This window comes from Clupea harengus, chromosome 6 (genome assembly GCF_900700415.2).
Source record: "Clupea harengus chromosome 6, Ch_v2.0.2, whole genome shotgun sequence".
NCBI classification, from domain to species: domain Eukaryota; kingdom Metazoa; phylum Chordata; class Actinopteri; order Clupeiformes; family Clupeidae; genus Clupea; species Clupea harengus.
Genome location: NC_045157.1, coordinates 17432087 through 17450669, shown reverse-complemented (window position 1 = coordinate 17450669; position 18583 = coordinate 17432087). Strand labels below are relative to the sequence as shown.

The 18583-nt window shown below is 46.4% G+C and overlaps 1 protein-coding gene across 1 annotated transcript in view; it reads right to left on the bottom strand.

Moving 5' to 3' along the window:
• The window catches only part of kiaa1549lb (KIAA1549-like b), a 56563-nt gene that overhangs the window by 27481 nt on the left and 10499 nt on the right, over positions 1-18583 (bottom strand). The window contains exons 2-7 of the mRNA XM_042707933.1: positions 9883-10266; positions 5002-5496; positions 4722-4837; positions 2369-2588; positions 1915-2048; positions 605-773 (exon numbers count right to left, since the gene is read on the bottom strand). Of these exons, the coding sequence (XP_042563867.1) occupies positions 605-773; positions 1915-2048; positions 2369-2588; positions 4722-4837; positions 5002-5496; positions 9883-10266 (1518 nt within the window). The remainder of the gene's footprint in view (positions 1-604; positions 774-1914; positions 2049-2368; positions 2589-4721; positions 4838-5001; positions 5497-9882; positions 10267-18583) is intronic.

The following is an 18583-nucleotide window of genomic DNA, read 5'->3' as shown; positions in this document are numbered from 1 at the left end:
TGCTTGACTTGACTGACTTCTATAAATAATCTCCCAATCGTGTGTCACTACTCAAACACTCCCTCCCTCTTTAATTCATTCATTCTCACAGAACTTGCTAAAACAATCTCTATTCACCTTCTGCCTTGAATGGCAGCTCAAAGCCAGACATAATGCAGCAGATGCTGTCTGTCTAATCCACTTACTCAACAGAAGTGTGCCTCGTATCAGTAACACTCCAACAGATGAGACCAGAGAAGAGAGCGTGAGCCCTGTCCAAACAGACCCAACCCGGAATAGATAACTAAGCCTAAACCTGAACATGACATCTGAATCTGACACAAAACCAACCTCAGACAGTTTGACAGATGATGTTCAATCCAAACCGAACCCAAACAAACCAATAAACAGGCTTCTGTCAGTGAGCTAAAGCTCTGAGGCACAGCTGAAGCTGAAGCTGAAGCAGAAGCAGGGGTGGAATGTTCTAGAAAGTAAAAGCTCTCGTGGAGCTGTGTTTCAGCCTCTAAATAGTTCTTCAAACCTGGCACTGTCTATGTGGCAGGAAGAAAACGTATGTGGGAACTTTACAGAGAAATGAGGACGTCCAAAAGACCATGTCGCTTACGCTCTGCTGTGATGAGGGGAGGGTAGAAGAGGAAGTATCCCACCAGCTCAGCCGTTAGCTGGCTCAGGAGGCTGCTGGCCATAGTGCCATTCAGAGCCACACTGCCATTCCACACCACGTATATCAGAGAGACGGCAGGGGAGCCGGCAGAATGGGACGCACTCAGGATCTGAATCAGGAAAATAAAAAGAGAAGAGATGAGAGAGAGACACACAGAAATAGACATATGAAGAGAAAAAGAGAAAGAGACAAAGAAAGAAAGGAAAAGAGAGAAGAATTGTGTTTTTGAATGTTTCAAAGCTCCAGAGAGCCAGCACTGATAAGATCATCTTCTCTACTGAACTGTAAATTCAGTCTGCATGGGATTACATGAAACACAGCAGTAGTATAGATTGAAATTTGCTGACCTTACTAAAACATAAGCGCTAAGTCCCAGAACACAATTGAATTTTATCTGAGGTTGTGATGCAAATTTTATTTACAAAAACGATGAGTGTTGCACCCAAGGGGGGATAATGAGCTGCCAATTATACGTGGCTTCTATTGTTTGCCTCTGCAGTGACATGACTACAAAGCAGAATGAGAATGGATGAAGATGCTACAACTGTACAACTGTCTGCAGCAGGTTACTGTCTGAATCACTTGGAAGAGTCACAGTATAAACAGACAGCGGACGTCAATCAGTGGCAGCTGAGACATCAATTTGTAACTCATGAGGTCATGACATTTTCGAAAGGCAAGGCCTATGCAATCACTGCATATTTGGCCTGAGAGGAAAAGTCTTGCATGACATAATTCAAGTGGAGACCCCTACAAGTCTAATGAAAGACTGGAGAAGGCAGGAGATGTGTGGGAGAGGGTAGGATGCTGAGCCAGCAAGAGACATGGAGGAAGAGGTAAGCAGGCCTTATATAAAGGATTGTATTGGGAAAACAGCTAGTTCACATTCAGCAGCTCAACGCTAAAAACCATGAACATAATGGCTATAAACTGGATATAAATATGGCACTTCATACAACTGTATTGTTAACTGTAGTGTTGTACACTATGCGTAAAGGCATGTGCTGGCATGTAAATATACTGTCAGCAGCTGTATTTGCCATTTGATGCAAAAATTAGATTTTGAACTTAATAGAATTGAGTTTTGAATGCAGAGTTTAATTTTGCAGGAGATATGAGGTGTTCTGCGTTTTGTGTGTGCAGTTACTGTATGTGACCAAGACCAAGACCAAGTTTCAGCAGGATGAGATGGTCTTTAGAGTGTGGTAATGACATATACTGTAAATGGGCTAAGATAGAGGGCACAGTACCTGCACAGACAGAGCGCTATGGGAGTGGAGCACTTTGGCTTCAGCCTCCTCAAATGCCTTTTCCAGACGCAGCTCCATCATCTGAGAGAACCTGCAGGACTGCAGGTCATCTTCTGCATTCACAAACCTGAGGACTGCCCAAACAGGAACCAAACAGGGATGTTATGGGTTTAGATGGGGTTTTTTTAGGTTTAAAAAGGGGTCTCTTTAACAGAAGCAGGCTAAAGACAATGAGAAAAAGAAAATTACCGGATTACCTTGGCCTGAACTGTAGTAGATAGAATTAGAACAAAACCACATGAAACTATTCTACATAGAACACATAAAAAGGGAATTAGAAAAACAGATGAATCAGCTCTTTGTATGATAATTATGTGGCCAAAAGCTCCCCACCCCTACACCCTACACACACACACACACACACACACACACACACACATATATAGCTCCTGACCTGTCCTGAGCAGCAGTGAGATGGCTGGACTGGGTTTCCAGGGCATGGCTGGGACAGGCACCGCCTGCGCTAAGGGCACAAACTGCCGGATGTCCCCCATCAGACGCTCCACACCATACACACTCAGTGCCTCCACCACAGCAGCCGGGGTGTAGACCATGTCCCCACGGAGCACCAAGTACGACACCGTCACATTGGGTACTGTAGAGAGGGTCTCAACCTTTAGCACAAAAGAGACAGTAACTTACAACCGGTTAGCACAGACTTGCAGTTCAATTATACATGACCTTCATTAATGTAATTACATCAATATCAGGGGACCCATCTCGGATTTTGTGATAAATAATAGAAACGCATATTGAAATGAATTCCATGAAAAATGACAGGGATTAGAAATTTTTATGGTTTTCATATCTTCTGAAAATATATTAGTCAATATCACAAATGACAAGAAGTATTATTCACTGGACTGTTAACAACTTTCAATTCGAGCTTGTCATTCTGATACAAAGCTTGTGCCACTGAGAAAGTCAATTTCCTTGAGTTGGACAAATAGTTCCAGCAGTCCAGTAGACAGCACTATCAGGACCTTCATCACAGACACATGGCAGGATATCAATGCTGTTATTCTACACTGGAGCTAAAAGCCAGAATGCAGACAGAGAGAGAGACACACAGAGAGAGAGAGAGAGGGGTGGAGGACAACAAGGACAGAGAAAGGTAAAGACTAGGGGAAATATAGCAGATATGGCCGTCTTTCAGCCATGAGAAGAGGGGTGTGTCCAGCCTCTCACTAACAAGCCACTAGCTCAGGATGTGTGCACAGTACAATCCCATATTGTGTGTGGGTGTGTATGTGTGCATGTATGTGTGTGGGAAACAGATCGATTCCATTGTGTGGACAGAATGACAATGTTGACGGACAGCCCAGTGGCTGAGTGCACCTAAAGGCCACAGTGTGAGTAGGGGGTATAATTCGGCAGGATTTCCCCCCCACAATCAGGCCTTGTTGTGGTGCAATGTGAACTGGCCCTGTATGACTGTGTCTACTGTGTCTCGGTGGACACAGAGCTCTCCTTTACCCCTGTTATTGAGGGATTGGATTTCATCCAGATGCCAAGACATGCCACACCTTTAAGCTACTGGGTTTGAAATTTGAAAAAAAAAATATGAACAGATTACCTTGAAAAATATATTAATTTGGGGTTTTCAAAATGTGACTTCCCTGATTCTATTAGCCCTTAGCAGCTATAATTTTCACCTTTGTATATAAAAAGGAAAAAAAAAATATTAATCCTCTCCCTCATCTCAAACTCAAACAGAGAGATATAGTAATATTTAGATAAACAGAGGCTTATGGGTGAGCAGAGGGAAAGAGGTGCATAGCTAGAGACAGGTGGACAGCATAGAGAGAGAGGAAGATAGAGAGAGAGAGAGAGAGAGAGAGAGAGAGAGAGAGAGAGAGAGACAGAGATGATATACTGTTGAAAAACAAAGCGGAAGAGTTTAGATTGCCAAGTGGGAAAGGTACAGACAGCCACAGGTTATGTCTCAAAGGCTAATTCAACCTTAAGCTCCACCTGCCTGAAATACACCCTGGGAGTATTTCATGAGCCCAAATGGAGTCCCAGTCTAGGAGACTGAATTTGGGGGCTTGTGTGATACTTGAAGGCCAAAGAGTGCTCAGACACACGGAAGTCACTGAGGGGGAAATGCTGCTCTCCCCTCCCCCACACTGCTTTGCCATACAATCCAGTTGACAGATCATTACTCTCATTTATTTCAAATTCATTACTGACTAATTCAAAGGCTCAATTTATCATTGCATGTCATTAAGCGTGTCTTTTCCTGACCCTCTCAATTACAGCACGTTAACGCAATCCCTCATGGCTCGGGACCTCTCAACCATCCACAAAGAAACTAAGGCACAGGGAGATATTAAAAAACACAAAGAAAAGAGGATGGGAAAGAAAAAGAATGAAGACAAGAGAGAGAGAGAGAGAGATAGAGAGAGAGAGAGGGGAAGAGAGGGCTGGTTTTGGGGAAAGGACAGTCTAAAATTACAGAGCTTTGGTGTCTTAACTGAGTATTCTTGTGACTGTCACATACGATTTTCTGCCGCAGTGCCGTACACCTCTTCACATTTCAAGAGGCTCCACTCCAAGCCGACATGCTGTATCTACAGTAAGTGGCCTTATCCTGTGATGTGTGAATTCTGTCCCTCAGTGCATTTTCTCCCTCCCTCCACCGAGATACAGGCACCTGACATGACCTCCTCCAAGCACAGAGGCATGCCGTGTGTGTGTGTTAATGCATCCATAGAAGAAAGAGGCTTCTAAGGCTCCAAGCTGACCTGTACATGAAGAGCACTGTCGTTCAGGGCCTTCCTCAAAGCCTGGGACAACCCCTTCGGAAGGTTCTGCTTGAGCACGCTGTCCAGACGACTTCTCCTCAAGTGAATGAACAGAACTGGGAGTGGGATAAAGAAAGCAAAGAAATTGGTCATGGTTTAAAGACAACATTTAAATGATGAAGTTCAGCAGTTTTATCTCTCTGATCATTTTATTCAACAGATGAAAGAGTGATACTCCCTTTTAGCTCTCTGGTCTTTACTCGGCAGCGTTGATTTTTACCTGTTTTCACCCACATTCGATTGGTGATGTTACACTTGAGTGGTGGCGGCCCTGCAGTGGTGGTCGTGGTGATGACGGTGGTGGTCATCCTGGGTGGACTAGTCCTGGGGGGTTGAATGGCTAAGGTGCGGGCCGGTGGCCGCACAGGGAGTGACCTCCTGGGTGGCACACTGGTTGTGGTAGTTGTGGTGGTCGGTTCTGTTGTAGTGGGCCTCGTTGTTGCTGTGGTGGTGGATTGAGTGGTGGTTGTAGGCAGTGTGGTGGTGGTGGTGGTGGTGGTCGTGGTGGTCGTAGCTGGAGATATGGTGGTGGGGGTCATGGTGGTGAGCTGGAGTAAAGTCTTCTGGGTTGCTGATGCTGTTTGAGAGGACGTGGCAGAAGATGGAGGCGGTGAGTCTGTAATCTTTATCTGGGAGGGGGGTGCAATGGAGTCGTTTCCTCTAGAGAAAGTACCAGCCTCACTGGATGTGAGCAAATCATCCACTGCTGGTTCCTCTGCAATAAGAAAATTAGTCTCATTGATTTCCACAAAAGGATAAGTACGGTTTAATGCTTCATCGGATAACTCCCGTGTAGGGAAAAAAGGTAATGATGATGGTGATGATGATGAAGATGAAGGTGGTTGTGATGGTGATGATAATGTTTGTGGTGGTGATGTGGGGGATAGTGCTGTGGATATGAAAGCAGATTGTGTTGATGCAGAAGAGGATGATGGTAACGGCAGTAGTGATGAGGACATGAGTAGTGTGGGTGGTAATGATGATCTCAGAGGTGGTCCTGATGACAGTGACGCTGGCATAAGAGAGGATGCTGATGATGACAATGATGATAAAGACAATAATGACTGGGATGCAGATAATGATGATGGCAATGGTGGTGGTGTTGGCGATGATGATGAAAAGGATGGTGATTGCGTTTGGAGTGACTGGGATAAGAGGGAGAGCGGCAATAGCACTGATGGTGATGATGATGAAGAGGATGAAGAAGATGATGGTGGTGGTGTCAATATAGATGACAAGGATGGTGACTGACGTGGAGTCTGGTGTGACTGGGATATGAGGGAGAGTGGCAATAGCACTGATGAAGAAGATGATGATGATGATGGTGATGATGATGATGGTGGTGATGGTGGTGGTGTCAATATAGATGACAAGGATGGTGATTGACGGGGAGTCTGGAGTGACTGGGATATGAGGGGGAGTGGCAATAGCACTGATGGTGATGATGATGATGCTGGTGGTGATGATGATGATGATGAGGAAGAGGAGGATGATGATGATGATGATAATGATGATGGTGGTGATACTATCAGTGACGTTGGAAATGAAGAGGTATAATATGCAGATGACAGTGATGACGGCAATGATGACACTGACATTACCCCAGAGGGCCTACTGGAACCAGCCTGTTGCTGCTGGCTGCTGATGTGAACTGGGGATGAAGTGACCACTAAGGAAGAGCTTTTCTCATCTGTTACAAAGGGCTCTGAAAAGGGGGTACTTCTTGAAGATGATTTTGTTGCATTTTGCAATCGAGTTATCACTCCCACATAGAGAGAAACAGTATCACTAAGTGATATATCCATTTTTGTATTGGTTTTAGGTTGCAATGGAGTAGCATTGCTGCCATTCTCTGGACTTTCTTCGAACAAGGTAAAGGTGTGGTTTGCTGGTGATGGTGTCGGTCCTGCCTCTGTTGAACTTATTGGTGGCAGATGTGATTCAGGTTTATTGGCTTGAGTCACTATAAGCGTGGACAGCATTGCCTGAGGTTTTTTCTCAGGTTGCACAACAGTGTTGGTATTAGTTATAAATGGCAATTCACTATCAGACAAAAGAGCAGACATGTGTCTTGTTAGTGACAGATGTATATTTTGCCCCTCAGTTACCCTATGTAACATAACTTCACTACCACTATATTCAGTTTTCAGTGTAAAGGTGTCTTTTGATAAGTCAGGTGAAGCCGTTGAATGCTTAAACATACTTCTGGAATGAAGGGAATTGTTGTTCACAGAGTTAACACTGCTCTCATATGACTTCTGCTGTGATGGGGGCTCAGATGTTGCTGCTTGTTCATCCGTATATGTCTCATGCGAATGAGAAGCTCTGTATGAGGAACTAGCTGAAGCATCAGAATGATAGGTCAAAGCCTGATTTGTGGTTAGCGTGCTGGAATCTCCCTTGAACGTGTATGCCTTTGACCTTACAGCGTCCTCTAGCGTGTTAGAGTCCATTACATTGATTATGTCTCCATATCTCTCTGCATTGCTGGATACCAAAGGGGATACTGATGAGGGAGACCTCTTGCCTCTCTCTGTCCCAGTGTGGGAGCTGTGAAGAGGCAAGGTTACGTAAGCGGGCCTGGCTAAGCTAGAGCCCGCCTGAGAGGCATTAACCATCATCGCCAGTGTCGTCTCAACAGCAGCGGTGCTCCTGACCCGCCTCCGTTCATCTACAGAGGAGGAGACGTGACTCATAAATGTTTGCAGCGCCTTGCTGGGAGTTGGGGACGTGGGCAAAATGAAAGGGGAGGAACGAGTGGCCTTCTCAGTGGTGTCTGCAGGGAGAGGCCTTGTCACATGCAGTGATAGCAATTTGGATGAGGACCCTGCTGAGGATTCCGTTTCATAATGCGCAGAGACAGTGGTGCTGTCGGGGAGCGAGGATCCCTCAGATCTTCTGGAGAGTGTTGCGAGGGAGATCATTTCAGGATAGCTCCCGGTCGTAGACTGTCTAGACTGTCCCAGGTTATGTGTTGTGTGATTTGAGGACTTCTTGGAGTCCACATCTTCGAGTGCACTGAGCACACCATGATTTGATGTTGCGCCCTGTTCTGCCAGATTATGCATTGGTAGTTTGGAAATGTAGCTAGCTAAGTTAGTAGATACGAGGTGAGCTGAGGTCACCACCATGCCTCTGATATCAGCAGTCTCCATGTCAGAGCTATCAGAGTCCAGCTGTGCTGTTAATGGTGTGACATTTACCATCTCTGACAGTGTGACAGCTCTGAGTGAAGCATCAGGGGGCTGACTCATGCTGACCGAGCCCTCAACGGTGTCAGTTCTCTGGCGGTGGAACACTGTCCCGAGGGAACCGCCTGGTGCTGTGGTTCCAGAGGGCACATGACTCTGGTTGGCTAATAAGGGTGAGGTCAGCTTCTGAAGCAGTGATAAAGAGGTCTGCTCGTTTAATGTGTGGAAGTGATCTTGGGCGGAAGGTGAGAGGAGTGACACCGTGGAGTTGGAGGTCAGAGGGGAGGTGACTGAGACACCAGCTGAGTCTAGAGCCAACCCCGTCTCTGTCTCATGAGAGACCCTAACAGTAGTGTTACTGGGGGCTTTAAGGCTGGTTTGCCCTTGTGTACTAGAGATAAATACCTCCTCAATAGCCCCTCTGAGCCCCTTGAAACTGACGGAACTTATGTCCGAGTCAGGGTGATCTGTAGTGATCCTTTCACCTGGAGGAACCGTTATATAGCCTGAAGACGAGACATTCTCCACAGAAGCTGCTAGTGTAGGCTGCTCTCTTCTAGACACTTCTCTAAACATGTCTGGTTTCATGTTGGAAGAAATGGATGGAGATGAAGCCATCATCACAGAAGAATGCCCTGTATTTGTAGAGACAGCTATTGTGTGAAAGGCAGTAACTGGTCTTGTCACCTTGGGACTGTCAGACAGTGTCACATGTGTAGCCCTTGCACTCTGGAATAAATCCTTTTCAGACACTGAGGGATGTGTCATTTGTCTGTTTATCGTTTGTTGTTTTCCTACACTGGATGATGAATATGTAAATACAGCATTGGCATATGTTTTTAAATGAGTCTGACCGCCAGTTGATTGCTGGACATTTGGCGGTGTGTTTAGGACTGAATTAACAGCTTTAACGGGACCTGCTGTTGGCTCAGTGCCACTACTACCAAAACCCACACTGGTCTTTGCTGAGAAAGTCAAAGAAGCTCTCTCTGTGGCCAATGGCTTAGGCCTCTCTCGGGTCAGACCTGCATTTGAAGACAAAGCTCCTGGGAGAAAAGCAGTGACTTGCACTGTTGTCTTGTAATTGTTAGATACTGTAATATGTGCAGCTCCTGCACTGCTAGAACTATGGATCAGACCATCAGCATGCACAGAGAGGGTTGGCTGGACAAGGGGTTCTGAATGAAAGGTTGAATATCCAGTATGTTCAACTGGACCCGTCAATGTTTTTTTGCTAGCACCGCCAAGTAATTCAGAAGGGTCAACTGAAAGCACAAGTAGGGTTGAAGGAGTATTATGCATTGCAGTAAATATTTCAGGTGGTGCATGTTCCTCAAATGCAAGTTCTGTGTTATTCCTTTCCCCTGATGAGTAATTATTGTCTCTTTTTGTAGTGTAAAATGAACTGGTTTTACCTAACACTGTGTACAAGGAAGAAACAGACAGCTCATTTGTGAAACCTCTTTGGGGAGTGGTATTCACAGATGCATTAACCCTTCCTTTGGTTTTCACAACAATGGGTGAGCTGTTTGTAATAGAGTGGAGAGAAAGAGATGACGAGGCTGTAGCTGTGTTCGTTCTCACTGATCTGACATGAGTGCTCCTTGCAGAGGTGAAATGTGAAATGGTCTGGAGAGTGAGCCTCTGAGGAGGAGAAACAAATTGGGGTAAATTATCATGTGCTGGGAATGATGCTGCCTCTGACGGCTGTGATTTCGCTAATGGTGGTAATGATGGTGACAGCTGTAATGACTTTAATGGCCAGTGTGACGAAACGTGCGATTTTGTCACAGGCTCGTTTGCAGTGAAAGAGATGTCTGAGGATGAGGATGGAGTTATGGAATGAGGCACGGGCTCAGACTGAGTCGGGGGCATGCTACTCAGTAGCATGCTGAGGGTGGAGGTCAAACCTGAGCCAAAGGAGTAGTTGCCAATCGGCCCCAGGATCGAGGAGGACGAGGAGGAGGAAGAGGAAGATGTGAAGGACGGCGCAGATCGCTCTATCAGGTCGTCGTCGCGCCACTGGGCGGTTCTATTCGCTCTCCTGCTGCGGCTCCCCGGGGGCTTTTTGAGCTGGAAGAGGTTCTGGGGGCGCTGGGCCGTGCTGGCCAGCAGGGTCAGGATGGAGGAGAACGCCGACTGCTCTTTTGTGTTCGCCGAAGGACTCGAGCCATCTGATTGGACAATCGAATCCTCCTCCAACATCATGAAGCCGGCCAGCAGGTGAGAGGGTGTTGCCAAGGTGACTGGATCCTGAGGTGAGGCCAAAGACCCTGACGTCTCATAATCTGAGTCTGAAAGGAAAAGGAGAAAGGAAGTGTTTTATGCTCATGCTATTTTGGCAGACGACTAATATTTGCGTTCTTAAAAAATCTGTTGAGTGGTTTGGTCAATTCAAGCAGCAGGTTTTGCTCTTTCTGTTCAGCTTCCTTGAACAGAGAAAGGCAATCACAGACGCCCAGAAGCAGTTGAAAATGCTGGCAGTTTTTTTTTCTTCTCCTCTCCTCCCATCAATGGAAATGCTGATGCCTTCACCAAATTGCAGGGGGAAAAGATAGAGACTCTGCTGTGTTCTGTAAGGGCATTCAAGGTGTTCTTTGGGGTAGAATTTCACTGAGTCGCTGAGTTACTGAAAATTTTAATTTCATCGGCTTTTCACACAGTCTGATAAACAGTCTACCCAGATGGAAACAGATTCATGTCATGATTGCTTTTGTTTCCAGACCCATGAGTCATCATACCTTAACAATGACAACGACAACAATGACTCAATTCCAATATGCTTATCACTAATTTGCGTTGACAAGAAACACTTTTCAGTGTGTGGTCCTCACAAGGAAATCCAATGATGCTGATTTACATAACACAATTCTCTAGATGCTTCTGGATCCTGTCAAATGGCATTTTAAATGGCAATCATCTTGAAATCTCATTCAGGCTAAGACTGGTATTCTCTCCTTTTTCTGCTTCTATCAAATCCTAATGTCACCTTCAGGGAGAAAGAGAGAGAAAGGGAGAGAGGGAGAGAGAGAGAGAGAGGGGAAGGGCTGTTCTTCTGTATCGCATTTCTTTGTCTAGTGCCTGTGGTTGACTTGCAGAGGTTGCAGCCTGCCACTGGCGGATGGCTGTCAATGGGCTGGCACGCGTCCACACACTGCCACCTCCACCCTCTTACCAGTCCCAGCACGTTTCCCCTGACATCCTCAACACATCCATCTGGGGGATTCTTTTACTCGTTTATAAAAATTTGCAACCTTGTCACATAATCTGCTGGCTTGTGTGTATGTGTTTCTCGGCTGCCATGGGGCGCACTAAGCTAACCTACGTGGCGCTTGCAGTTTATCACTGTAGCTCTAGCCTGACACTCTTATTTACACAGGGCACACTCCCAGCCCAACACTGGGGAGGCAGAGAATCTGCTGACCCCACGCTTTCTCTGTGTTTGATAGAACTCATAATGTAATATGTTACAAGATACAAGATGTACACTAACATGGAGCAATATCACAGCTGGCATTATTTACAGTCACAAACACAAAGGGTGACAGATTAATACGGTGTCTATATTCTCTTCCATGTGTTGCACTAGGAAACACAGGCAGGCATATGACTAGAATTCACAGAGCTCTGAAACACTTCCATCACTCGATACAGAATAATTCCGATGTGAATGCAAATGTCACTTTACACTCCAGCTTTTTTTGTCACACCTATAATATTAAAACATACATTACTGGGTGAAGTAATTTTGTGCGACCTCTCCAAGGCTACATTAAATGGACTTCCGGTCTCCCTTCCTCCCTTCCTCCCTCCCTCCTTCCCCTCCTTCCCTCTCTCTCTCCCTCTCCCTCTCTGTAGTGACCATGACGACACAGCAAGCTTCATGGCGGCTGGGTGCTTGTCCAGACCTGAGGACACCGGGTCCACCCGCCGATGGCCACCTGGTCTAACAGGGGGGAGCATATGGAACACCCTACCTCAGCCACCCAGCGGGACAGGGAGGGGGGGAGCCAGAGATGAAACAGGGCAGAGGTGAGAGGGGGAGGAAAGGCAGGGACAGAGAGGAAAAAGGCAAGGAGGAAAGAAAATAGAACGATAGAAAGAATGATAAAGAAGTAGGGGAGACATGGAAAGAGGTCGAAAGGGTAGGATAGATAATAGCTGATAGAGGAAGGGAGAATGAATACGAGGGTAGAGGAGAGCGGAGGCTTTGCCAATTGTGTAAGGCCAAACCACCTGTCAATAATAATTCTGCTTCAGAAAATATGAGCCGTGGAAGTATCCGGGGTCTCTCTCTCTCCCTCTCCCTCCCTCCCTCTCTTCCTCTCTCTCTCTATCTCTCTCTCCCCCTCTCCCTCCCTCCCTCTCTATCTCTCTCTCCTCAACCTAAGCTATTCACTCACTCCCATTCAGCAGGGTGAACTTCCTCTGTGCTTCTATTCATAGTTCCCATCTGTCTCCATTTGGACCTGGACATAATGAACACCAGAATGCCGAAACAGGCAGAGAAGACTGCATAGCACTTTAGCTCTAATGCTGGGCAACATCAGGATAATCGCTATTACACTAATGATGTCCACGTTCCCCCATTTTGCTGAGGGCCATTGGCACAACATGCGGGCGCGGGGTCTGGACGGCCTGTGAGCAACAGTTACATTTGATGGTGATCAAAGCCCAAGTAATTGCGGAGAAGCACTGTGGCAGTAAACTCACCACTGGGTTGCTTTGAGGAGAAGCATAAAGGACAGTAAATTGAGGAAGTTAAAACTTGAGAGTGCATTCCACACTCCATATTTGCATACACCTTTTAAGCACGAGCCCTCTGAAGCAAGGACTGAAGGGAGCTCAGTGGATTCACCTGCCTTACACAGAGATGGCCTAATTGCAGAGTTGTAGTGTGGGGTTGAAGTGCTCATTCCCATTCAGCTGAGCTCCTCTAACCAATGTCCTCATACCCAGCCTATCACCAGAGTCCAGAGTCCCCACTACACTGCACTGTCAAAATAGCACCCCAGCCCAACCACCTCACTCTCACACACACACACACACAAACACACACACACACTCATAGACATACACACAGACTTTCTTTCTCTATCACTCACACACACACACACACACACAAACACACACACACACACACACACACACACACACACACACACACACACACAAACATATACATACACACTCACTCCCTCTCACACACACATACACAGAAGCACACACACACTACCTCTTGTTCATTACATAAAGTAAGATAGTGTTTGGCCTCACATAAGAAGGCTTTAAGACCGCTTCATTTTTTAATACACGTCTAATTGGAGATTGCAGTTGTGTGTTTTCTGGCTCTCTGTAGCTACGGTACTCGTGGGGGTGGGGGGTGGGGGACATGGAGGGGGAGGTGGGGGGGACATGGAGGGGGGGGGGGTATAACAGCAGCCACACTGCACTGAAGCCTACTGCTTCACCAGGGAAGCTACTAACACCAGGGACGTGCACAGGAGGGGGCCAAGGAAATATATATATATTTTAAATAGTATTACGGCTGCAGAACTTCATGTAATCGCGGAGAATGTATGCGGGGGAGGGGCGTGGCGGTTAGTGATCGACCCTGACAATTTCAGAGTTTCTAGTGATATAGGCAGAATATGCGTCCGGGAGAGGGGGTGTGGCGGCGGCGGTTACAAATTACAAATTAACGTGTTGCCCCTTTTTTCCAGGGCAGAGCAATGGCCCTTCAAAATTCCTGTGCACGTCCCTGACTAACACAATGTGAAGAAACAGTCCGAGTGGTAAGGTATGACTCACTGCAGCTGCGTTATGGTCACCCAACCTCCAGGCAAGGACACTGGGACACTGCTGTAACTTTATCCATCTATCTTCAGACTAGGAAAAGAGGGGTTGAGATTTTTTTTTTGTAGATTGGATGTAGATGCAGTACATGTAATAGCTTTGTTAATAACATAATTATGGCACTTGGAGAAAGTAAAGACTCCATGGATGAGGGTTTGATTGAAGCAAATCACATCAAGTAGCACCAGGGACATAATTAACCGTTAACCTAATGTAATCTTTAACTAACATCCTTTAGCACATCATAAGATATAGAAGGTAGTGATTAGCTGAGTAAATGAGTATTTTAGACACTCTCTGTGAACCGAGACCAAATCTCTCAATTCTCCCTGAGCATGCAGTAGATAACAAGCAGCATCAGAGTGCTGGACCAGACACTGAGACTGTGGCTCTGCCAGACCGGAGTTTTATCTCTCTGTCTCCTAATCCCAGTCAGTAGATGCACCCGTCCTGTCGCTGTTTGTTCTGCACAACAAAGTCCTTTCGCCTGGCTTAATATTCAAGGCCTCCGCTTCTGGACTGAACACCAAGTAAATTCTGACAGAATATGTCTCCAGTGTCGACTTGCAGTGAACACATTTTAAAATGCCCAGTCTCTGCCAGTATGCATTTTAGAGACTGTGATGTCTGTGGGAGGCTCTCTTAGACTGATGGAATGACTTGGTCCACTGGGGATATGTGGCTTGGGTTGGCTATTGATTTTTGAAGCCTTGCTATTTTAGCCCCTACTAGTGCAAAGGGGGAGTTTCACAGAACAATGCAGCCACTGGTCACAGAGCTAAAATCAGATCCGTCTGAAATCAGACTCACCTGAGGTGTACCATGGTGCCATGGTGCATTGTTTCTGTTGTTCCTAAAATACCTTTTCCTGTGCCGTTTCCCCTGTGCAATAAAGGTAAACAAAAACACTGGTCTTCGTTATATCCTAAAACACTACGAAATTAAAATTAAACAAATTAAACATGCTCATGGGGGGGGGGGATCACCACCCACCCACCCAAACAAAAATAATTAGAAAGTGATGACTCAGCAAAACCCATTTGATCTCCCATGTGGCTTGTTGAAGAGGCGATAAAGCACTAACATTAGACTCATTAAACTCCACTAATTACCTCCAATTGATTTCCAAGGTTCTTTAAATTCTCACATTAAACGTGCTGGCTTAGCTAGCTCAGGCTCATTATGCTGTGCTGGTCGAGGTGCTTCTCAAATTCAAGTGGGCATATATTTTTAACATCATAATTAAGCATACATGACAGGGAACAGGCCTCAACTAGACAGGTCCTATGGACCGCGGCCATTTATAACCCAAGGTAACATTCACTTCCTACAGAACCCAGAACCGTAGAGTGAATTCCAATGAGCACTCATAATTCTGCCCTGCAAGAGTGTGGGAGAGGAAAAGTAGGGGAGAGAGACAGAGAGTGAGAGAGAGGAAAAGAGGAAGAAAGGAAGAGCTAGAGAAACAGAGAAAGCAGACTGCTGTTGAGGGGAAACGAGAATACTACCCATTCAGCTGTGCTATGCCGACTTCACTGCAGTTGGTCCTCAACCAGTGACTTGAGTCGGACAAAGATATTGTCAACAACTAAGGCATTCCTAAAACTGAATAGAGTGTGGGTGACGAGCCCTACGGAAAGTAAAGTGAGATCATTTTTTCGGAAAAAAGACAACATAAGCTGCGCCAACATTCGACTCTATCCAGGACAGTGACTGAGGCTGCACTCTGCACTCCATTCGATGGGAGTGAATTCACTAAAATGTAGGCCAAGTCGGAACTGCACTCCAAGAAAACAAAATGGTTGGAAAAACAACATCCCACATTTCCACATCATTGCTACTGGCCCATCCGCTGGAGGGAGAGGGAGAGAGGGAAAGAGGGAAAGAGGGAGAGCGAAAGAAGAGGGAGGAGGGAAAAGGGAGATGTGGAGCAGCATCTCCTGGGAGACGGAGAAACAGACGGAGGTGTGGGGAATAGAGGTGATAGAGGGCAGTTAGACAAGCTCCTCTGCCAGCTTCTGCATTCAACAAAACCAACATCCTCATCAGGGGTAGCACAGTAAAGATCACACTCTCCAATTATCACAGATTCCCTCCTATTTTCCAACTGCAGTAACTGACCTGAAGCATTCCCCAGCCTACAATATGTCTCCATCCTAGTCTACCCTTGGAATGCAAAACACTTTACTGCTGTAGACTCTCTTGCTTACTACCAAAACCTCCAATACTCTGTTCTCCTCTCTGCTTCCCTCTATTACCTGTTCCACTTTTTCTCATCTGTCCTTTTCTAGGTTTTCTATTTCTCTCTATTCCCAAACCCCCTGTCAAACCCTCAGTCATACACACATACACACATCATTTCCTCACAAACGCACAAAAAATCCCCAAAGGAGCCACTGCAGGAAAAACAGCGATCTCTCGACTACACCCCCTAAAAAAAAAGGCTAAAGCTGAACTAATGAATGAACATAAACAATTCCCTGTCCTATCTTCCCTGTCATTGAATCTGCTCCCACAGACCCCAGGGTCCAGCGCTAGATGCCTGCTTTTGTGAGGAGTAGAGAGAACAACAGCACAGTCAATCAATAGTTCACTGAAGCTGCTAAAAGGGGCGAGGGCGAGAATGCTTGCTCAGCGACATACTTAAAAAAAAAAAACAAGCCATGTACCGCACTGAGACGGAGGAGTTTGTGTACATGTGCTGCAGGTCCTTCTCTCCTCCCGCCCCCGGCATCCACATTATGACACCATTACAACACCCAGGGGGAGAGGGAGTGGGGTTGGGGTGGGGGCAATCAGAGCTGTTCACTCATATAATTGGCCCCTGAGAGACCGGCTCTCTGACTGTGGGCGGCAGCGGACCTATCCTTATCTTAATAGATCAGGCCAACCCCCCCTCACCCGTTGTGACCCGGTGACAGTGACCTGATTTTGAGCTGAGCAGATGTTACACTGGAGCACAGCTGCAAAGGCAAACACTGCACCCACAAAGAACAATTAGAGGTATTAATATACAAATGACAGTCCACCCATGCAGATTTACTTAACTTTCAATATGGGTCATGTGACTTCTCTGACCTTTGGATTGTGATGGGACTGTGCCAACCCCATCTCACACGGCCATCTAGGCAAGTCAAGGAGAGTGGATTGGGAATTCAAGGTGAAAGAGCTTGGCAGTTGACCTTGATGGCAGGGTTTACATCACCCTGCTGCATGACCTAGCCCTATTACCACTGCACTGCACTGCACTGCACTGGAACCAACCACAACAGTAAATCCACTAAGGCCCACTTCCCATACAGCCAAAGCTGCCAGAGCAACAGCAATCAGTTATTTTCTTCATCGCTGTGAAAGGCAGAGAACGTGCTACATCGTGCTAAAACGTGCTAAAACCTACAACATTGGCATCCCTGACATTTTCCAACAGCACTCTGTCATGAGTGCGGGGGGGTTACTGGAGACGGATATACTGTCCGCATATTCTAAATCACACCAAGCTTTCCTGAGTGTGAGTATGTGTGTGTGAGAGAGAGAAAGAGAGAGAGAATGGGGGAGGGGGTGTCGATCGATAAAGCCATCTCTTCTCGTGGGCTGGAAACCCTCTCTGTGCTTTTCACCTCCTCATATCTGACAAGTGGCTGACCGGTGAGTCACCGTCTCATCGCGTGCGAACCCCCAATCCGCCCAACACCCGCACAGACCAGGGGAATGACGGATGGGCTCAGGGGAACGTTGTCCGAAGCAATGCAATCAAGTTACCACTCTTTCACGCGCACATGCACACACACACTTGCACTCAAACAAACACCGGGTGGGGTCCCATCCCTTGATTTAATCTTGTCAGAATGCTACTTTATTGTTTAAGGAGACACAAATCGTTTCTGCACCCTTAATGTTTGCCTTTCCAGAACAAGTAATTACATTCATGGCATCTGAACCGGAGACACTAACCTGTGCCACAGGGGACTGCTGTCTAGTTGACAAATGAGTGGCAGACGTTAACTTCCTCGTGTGACCTGATGGAGACATGGCGGGCGGGCGACTGTCACCTGGCCCGCTCCATGAGGAAATAGAGCCAGCGGGGGGGGGGGGGGGGGGGGGATCTAATCATGCAGGAACATGTCCCCTCCACCCAGCCCTGCTCAAGACTGAGGCCACAACAGTCAGCCCCACTGACACTGAGCTGGGTGAGGGTGAATGATGGTGCCAGCCACTGCAGTTCCAGACCTTCCAGACACACAGGAGAAATCTCTACTCCTTTACCACACACAGTTGTCTGATGATTTTAGTTTTTCTTTCTCAGAGATGTCTGTTTTCGCTCCAGCTGTTGTTTGGGAGTTCTGTTGAAGATGAGTATAAACAAGTATAAAATGAGGTCAGAATGTATTGAGTTAGCCTCCATGTGAAGCACCATGTTCAATCTTTCAAATCTGTCTGTGAGAGTAGAAGAGTTGTAGAGATCAAAATTGGATGCTGTTACAGTACACTGTCAGAAAAGACCGAGGAGACTCAATATTAAAGCATACGGGTATACCCAAGAATATTATTCTAGGGCAAGGACAGGACTGATGAGAGAGAAAAAGAGAGAGAGAGTGAGAGCGAGGGAGAGAGAGAGAAAGTAAGTGCAATCAAATTTCCTAGATAAATGATGTGGATCCAGTCCAGAAAACCTGAACGATTCGATTGAGCACAGCAATAAATCACATTTCTTCATCCTCTCAGGTTTTAACTCCAGAGATAGATGAGTTGCATAAG